Source organism: Cucurbita maxima, unplaced genomic scaffold (genome assembly GCF_002738345.1).
Source record: "Cucurbita maxima cultivar Rimu unplaced genomic scaffold, Cmax_1.0 Cma_Scf00011, whole genome shotgun sequence".
Taxonomy (NCBI): Eukaryota; Viridiplantae; Streptophyta; class Magnoliopsida; order Cucurbitales; family Cucurbitaceae; genus Cucurbita; species Cucurbita maxima.
In genome coordinates, this window is record NW_019272027.1 from 3,373,128 (window position 1) to 3,379,949 (window position 6,822).

At 35.8% G+C, this 6,822-nt stretch overlaps 1 protein-coding gene across 1 annotated transcript; it reads right to left on the reverse strand.

The window, feature by feature from the left end:
• Positions 1 to 1,947: 1,947 nt before the first annotated feature.
• LOC111486284 (heterogeneous nuclear ribonucleoprotein 1-like) lies at positions 1,948 to 4,875 on the reverse strand. The gene is made up of 6 exons (XM_023133352.1): positions 4,580 to 4,875; positions 4,388 to 4,428; positions 4,135 to 4,298; positions 3,955 to 4,054; positions 3,706 to 3,875; positions 1,948 to 2,718 (listed from the first exon to the last, which is right to left on the reverse strand). Exons 1-6 carry the CDS (start codon positions 4,714 to 4,716, stop codon positions 2,179 to 2,181), a joined length of 1,152 nt encoding a protein of 383 aa, XP_022989120.1. The 5' UTR covers positions 4,717 to 4,875; the 3' UTR covers positions 1,948 to 2,178.
• Positions 4,876 to 6,822: the final 1,947 nt, after the last annotated feature.

Below are 6,822 nucleotides of genomic sequence, written 5' to 3' on the forward strand. Positions count from 1 at the left end.
TTATATATCCATAAATATATGCAAAGTTCAATGAGTCAACTAACCTGCAACAACGGGTTAAGATATGTATTCGACTATTCTCGATCGAGTAGTCAAAGATTTGAATCCTGCACTCTCCCACCCACGTCTTCTAGAACTTGAAAAAAAAAACTTCCAATGATTCAAAGCTATCGAGATGTCTAAATTTGTCGTTCTACTTTTACTTCGACCTATGGTTAAGATAGGTATTAAACATATTCTTGATTGAGTTGTGAGAGATTTGAATCTTGTAGGCTCCCCACCCACATCTTCTAGAACTTTTAAAAAAAAAAAAAAAAAAAACTTTCAATGATTCGAAGATATCGAGAGATCTAAACAAGTCGTTCGACTTTTACTTCGACCTATTCTAGAAAAAGAACTCGTAGCAGCAAGAAACAAGTAAAGATTCAGAATGGATAGTTCCAGAACTGACCTCTATCTGATGTGGTGTTTTTACAGGTGGATTCTGCACAAAAAGCAACAAAGAAACACGAACAAAAATAAAGAAATCAAGAACAGGGAAAAGGATCAAGAAGAATGAACACAACAGAGGTACAGTATTATAGGCCAGGAAGATAATGTTAGGCCGAAATCTCGAACAGCCTGCAAAACAAAGGCCTACCATCCATCTTCAGCAGTGATAAAGAGAAGAAACAAAAAAAATATGGCAAAAATATGATGGGAACAAGTCATGTGCATACGGTATGGTCTTGATTCATGGAATTTGAGGAGGGGGTATTACCACAAACAGTATACTATCAAAAGATGTCGGGACCATGCGAAATCGACTCCTCATACCAACAGACATCTGAAAAAGAACAATGATTGAAATTTAGTTCCAGGTAGAGATCATCAATCAAGCTTTGCCTATTCATTACATTCTAGAATTGAAAATGCAATGTCCAAACTCCTTGTTCATAACCTGATAAGACAGTTCGAGTGAATACGTGGTATCATTGAAAAAGTCGAACCACCAACCGATGAATTATTGGGGGTCGTCACTCACACTGTCGTTGATCTCCGTTCGGGTATGAGCATTATGATGAGTAGTCTTGAAACGCATCCCTCCACTTTGATTCTTGGCTTTATAAAAGAAGTGACAAAGGTCAGTCGCTAAAAATGGAGAGAACAGCCACAAACACAAGAACCATACTCATTGAAACATTACCTGTGCCTTCCGCATTTGATCTTAGGCAACTTTCATATGACTATCACATGATGAAGCTTAAAGAACCATCCCTGTTTTAACTCAAGAATCTAATCACAATGGGGGGGGCTCATTTCATCAAACTTAATAATGGCCTATCAATGACGACTAATACATTATACTTGCATCTAAGCTTGGAATTTATTAGAATTCAACTGCCCCAACTATACTAATATTAGAGAAGGATACAGTCACATCTTAGGGGGCGGTGCATAGAGCATAGCCATACGATGGGTTCGGCTTCCTACATTGGAAGTACCCTAAAACATTTTTTGTTTTAAAAAAGTTTGCACCGATCCAAGCCCGAACTTTGGAGAGGTAACCTACAACAAAATTTTCAAAACTCGCATTTTAGTTACTATCCACATAATTGACGAGCCGATTCACATCAATTACATCAAAGAAAAAGAAATCAATCCTGTTCACAACATTGTAGAAGGAGCAGCAATCAATGAGTAAGAAATTCAGTGGCCAAGAAGAGAAACTTACAAGGATGATGGCAGACTTTAGAGAGCAATTATCATGACATCTCTCTACTGAGAGTTGCGAATGCAGGCATAACCTTCTTGTACTCTCTGCTGAGTCCTTATCTTAATTTCATAACCACGATTTGCCCTTTTTTGTGGCATTTGTGGTGTCAAAAAGAAAATTTCGATCCACATGTCATGGAACGAAACCAAAATATTCCAATTCATTAAACATGCTTAAAAATAGACAGGTCAATAAAACAACTAAAACATTGATAGCCAAATGGAAAAATTGATGATACATAATCTTGGCACAATCTCCAGCAAGTTAGTCAATCAATTGTACAGTCATATTCTAAATCCTTTGATAATTGTGGTCCTGGTGAACATGGCAGGAATTTTGAGATGGTAAGAGGCACACATATTTCATCATTATTTTGACAACCGTCCTTATAGAACATCAACAAAAGCTCCCACTGCTACCTACTACCGTCCATAAGGATGATAACGACCACTTGGAGTACTCCCTGCACCATCGTATCCTCCTCCTCCTCCTCTACTTCCATAGATTGAGCCTCTACCACCAGCCGGGTATCCAGCGCCAATGCCCATATCGTAGCTACCTGCATACCCACCAGTATTAGGAGCACCACCGGTGTTATACGCGCTATAGCTCTCGTCAGGTCCACCATAACCACCTCTCAAATCATAACCTCTGCTAAAGCCAGATCCATAACGAGCTGAATACCCCATAGAAGGGTCTTCCCTGTATGCTCCAATGCTACTAGTACCATACATTCCATAGCCACTAAAATCACTTCCACCATATCCACCATATCCACCATAGCTACCACCTCTAGCACCGTATGGTCCACCTGCCCTAAAACCACCACCATACCCGGCACCTCCAAACTCCCCATATGCATCACCATAGCCACCACTGTAACTTGGCCTTGAATCATGGTATCTCTTTGAAGGGGCGGGAGGTGGATTTGCCTTTTTCGGCTCTGCCTTCTTGATCTCCACCTTTAAAACAAAGAATCATGAATCTTAACTGATAAAATGACTTCAACTGATGAATATATTTAGTAAAGAATTTCTATTCTTATGTTGTACTTGTACATATGACCAATACAATGAAAAAATCATACAGGAATAGATATAAAACCTCATTGCAATTAACTTTTTCTTTTCACCATGTATCTTAATTTGATAAGCTTGTGATTAAAAAAATGGCTTTCTGTAAGAGACAACGGGTAGCAACCGAATGAGCTTTGGTTATGAAAATGTTGAAAATTTGATTCCATCCACTTTTATTTTCTTGGTTTAAAATGTTTTAGTATTAGAGTCAAAAAACTGGAAAAAGTACTCAAACAAACAAAGCACTGCTTCAATATATATATATATATATATATATATATATAAATGTAAACTAGTAGAAAATGGATATATGTGGTATATATACCATTTTCTACTAGTTTACATCTACCTTGCTTACCAATGTTTTCCAAAATCATTTTGCAAAATGGATTTCAAGATCTAAAATTTTTTAACCTTCACTCCAAATGAACACTGAACAACTCTCGCAAGAAATAAATTTGAGGCTTCATATAGACATTTCAATTGAATAATTTAGTGCCTAGGGGTAACATAGCCTTAGTTCAATAAATTGTATTCATGTACATATAGATAGATTAAGAAATTTATAACTTGAGTGAATGACAGGTTCAAAGTGGAACTAATAAGAAATACTAACTACTTTGACAGGACTTTTGGACTTTTCAAATCAAATATCTCTTTAGAATCATATTTGTTTGAAAAAGGTTCAGATTCCAAAATCCAATAAATACAAAATAAATACGAAGGCCATGCAACCACAAGAGCATTCGTTGCTCAAACAGAATTGAAAAAATGATAATTCCTCAAAAACAACTAGCCCATCAAAATTATTTTCTATAGAAGACAGAAAGTGAGAATGTGAGATTAGTTCAGCTAGGAAAGAACTCTGCTGACCTGACTGCCGGCAAACTCAAGCCTGTTTCCGTTTGCCAAGAGTTCATCAACTGCTTGCTCTGTCTCAAATGTAATGAAACCAAACCCACGAGACCGACTAGTGGAGTGGTCACGCATAATCTGGTGTTCCTGAACCTCGCCGTATTGCATAAAAAAATCCCTGAACTCATCTGCTTGACACTTAAAAAAGTGAGCACGCTATACCTCATAGTACCATCTAAACATTAATTCATGTAAACAATAAGTTACCTTCGTCTACAGATGTCGGAATTCCACCAACAAAAATCTTCTTGGTCTTGAAATCTCGAGAACTGGAAGAACCTTTGGGTATTGTTCGCTTGATTTCCACCTAAAGTTAAGTCAAAGTTTGAGCTTGAAATCATTGAAACCTAACAGCTAACTCAAAATCAACACTAAATGCAGGCCTACATGTTTCCCATTAATAATATGTGAGTCCTCAATGACTTTATCTACCACAGAGGGATCGGCATAAGTCACAAACCCGAATCCGCGGGGATGACCAGTCTTCCGGTCCTTCATTATAACGGAGTCCGTAATTTCTCCATATTCACCGAAATGGTTAACAAATTGTGCTGCAAAATAATCAATTGAAACCTCCACTATTACAATAACAACAAAACAACAATTCGTAGGAAACGCACAACCGTAAGAAAAAACTAACCGGAAGTTGTTTCCCTCGGTAAACCTCCCACGAAGATTTTCCTGCAGCAGCAATCAAATAACCAAAAAACAGGGATCAAAAAACATAAAACCAAACGTCACAACCCTATCTCCGCGATTTCATCACGAACCCCATTCCCGCACCACAAAATACTCTAAAAACAAAAAAATAACCCCGACAAGGATAACTTACCCAGCACTGGCCCCGTCGCCATGAGAGGGACGGTCATGTCTACTCCCATCGTCTTCATGGTTCGAGGTCTTGGGGTCGTCGTGTTCGCCATTAGTAACACCATCATTTACCTTGAAATCCATGGAGTTTTCCGACATTAATGGAACAGAGGAGCTTGAAGAGAGGGAGGATTAAGAGAAGTGAACAAGGAAAATGACTAAGCCCTAGAAGACATGTGTTGATGCTCGCTGGTTTCGCAGCGCCGAGTACGGAAAAATGGCGCCCTTAAACCCTAGAATTCGCAATGCGCCACAACCTCGTGCCAGGCCCGCCAATTCACCGTGCTATAAATATACTGGTTTCTTATCTGCTGCGCTCCGGCCTATTTTAATTGCGTATAACCGGAATTTTCTACTTAAATTACAAATTTAACCCTACCATTTAAAAAAAAAAATTAAATTGAAACTAATTTAAATGCATTTTATTTTAAAATTTATGTAAATAAGTAAACAAAAGGCTAAATTATAAGAAATATTCCTAAATTTCGTCACTTTTTTAAAAAATACACTATTTCTTTTTTAAAAATGAATATTACCATTACTTCGAGAATGAGCGCTCGTGTGTTCGTTCTCGAGCTAATGTGGGTTTACAAGAAGAGTGGATCTTCAGTGATGCAACTATCAGCCATTAGATCGTTCTTTTAGTTTGATAAAAGGTCGAAGACCTAGAAACTATGAACTTTTTTCTCGGAGTCCACAAACTATGACACCCTGTTAACTTATCGGTCTAAAGAGTAAACCATTTGAAGCAATCATCGCCCTTACAGGCCATAATCCACTGGATTAGTCATCGGGTCGCTAATGTGCAGACTCGATGTGAAACGAGCTGTCACTTGGTGCAACTTCCGTCGATCACCAAGAGAAGAACGAGCAGCATAAGAGCGAAATACAACATTTTTAGTTAAACTCGATCTAACGTCAACCATGAAGTTAACGACGTAACTCATAAAAACAATAGATAAAAAGGGGGCAAGATTTTAATCTTAAAATGAATGACGAGATTGAATACTGAGAACGAACATGGTTAACTAATCACAGTTGAGGAGTTTCACAGAGAAAGATAATAAGGCTGTAGTAAAATCTATGTGCAGTTGGTCATAAAGGTATTCAAAAAACTCGATAATCCGAAGGAAAAAAAAACTTGTTAAACTCTACTCGACCTGTATGATTCGTGTTGAGTTGTGACATACCACATCGGTTTGAGATGGGAACGAAGTATTGTTTATAAAAGTGTAAAAACGTACCACGAACAAACACGTTTAAAAACCACATTCTAACGGTAAGATGTAATTGACCAAAACGGATAAATCTGTTAGCAGTGAACTTGAGCTAACAAACTTCTTCCTAATAGAGGCGTTTTAAAACCGCGAACCTAATGGCGAGACTAATGGACTAAAGTGGAGAAACATCTCTCTAATATACGCCTTTTAAGACTATGAGGCTGACTGCGAGACTAATCGAACAATTATATATATATATATAATTGATTTTATTTTATTTATTTATTTTACAAATGCCGTCAGCGGAGTATTCAAGCCAGATGCAACCGACAGCTGTCGGGAATAACGAAACTGTATAATAAAAACGACGGCGTTTCAAGGATTGAGATTGCTTTACCTTGCTTTTAGGTAAATTGCAAGTCTTTAATTGAGTGAAGCCAAGAATAGAACGTTAACTTAGACTATTATTTATTTATTATTATTTGTTCGAATTAAAATTAAAACGAGTTTTTTAATTTTTAAATTTATGTCGAATAATTTTTAAAAATAATGTTTATTTAATTTTTTTTGACCCACTTTTGATATTTTTCATTATTATTTTTTTTTAATAAGTCCATAAAACTAATTAATCCGTTTTAAAAAATGTTTAAAAATGAGTTTTTGTGTTATTTTATTATAATTTAATATTTTTTTTTTTTTGGAAGTCAAATTAAAACTCGAATTTTTAAAATTTTAATTTTGTATTGAATATTTAAAAAAAAATTAAAATTTTCGATCTTTCAACTTTAAATAAAAAATTAATGATTTAAAATTTAGTAAAATAATTCAATAAAAGACCGAACATGAATATAGCTCTAAATTAACTATATAGACTAATTTTACAATATGTTAAAGTACGAGGACCAAATTTAAATATTTAAAAGATTAATTATTGGTGTTTTTTTTTTTTTTTTTTTTTTTTTTTTTTTTTTTTTTTTTTTTTTTT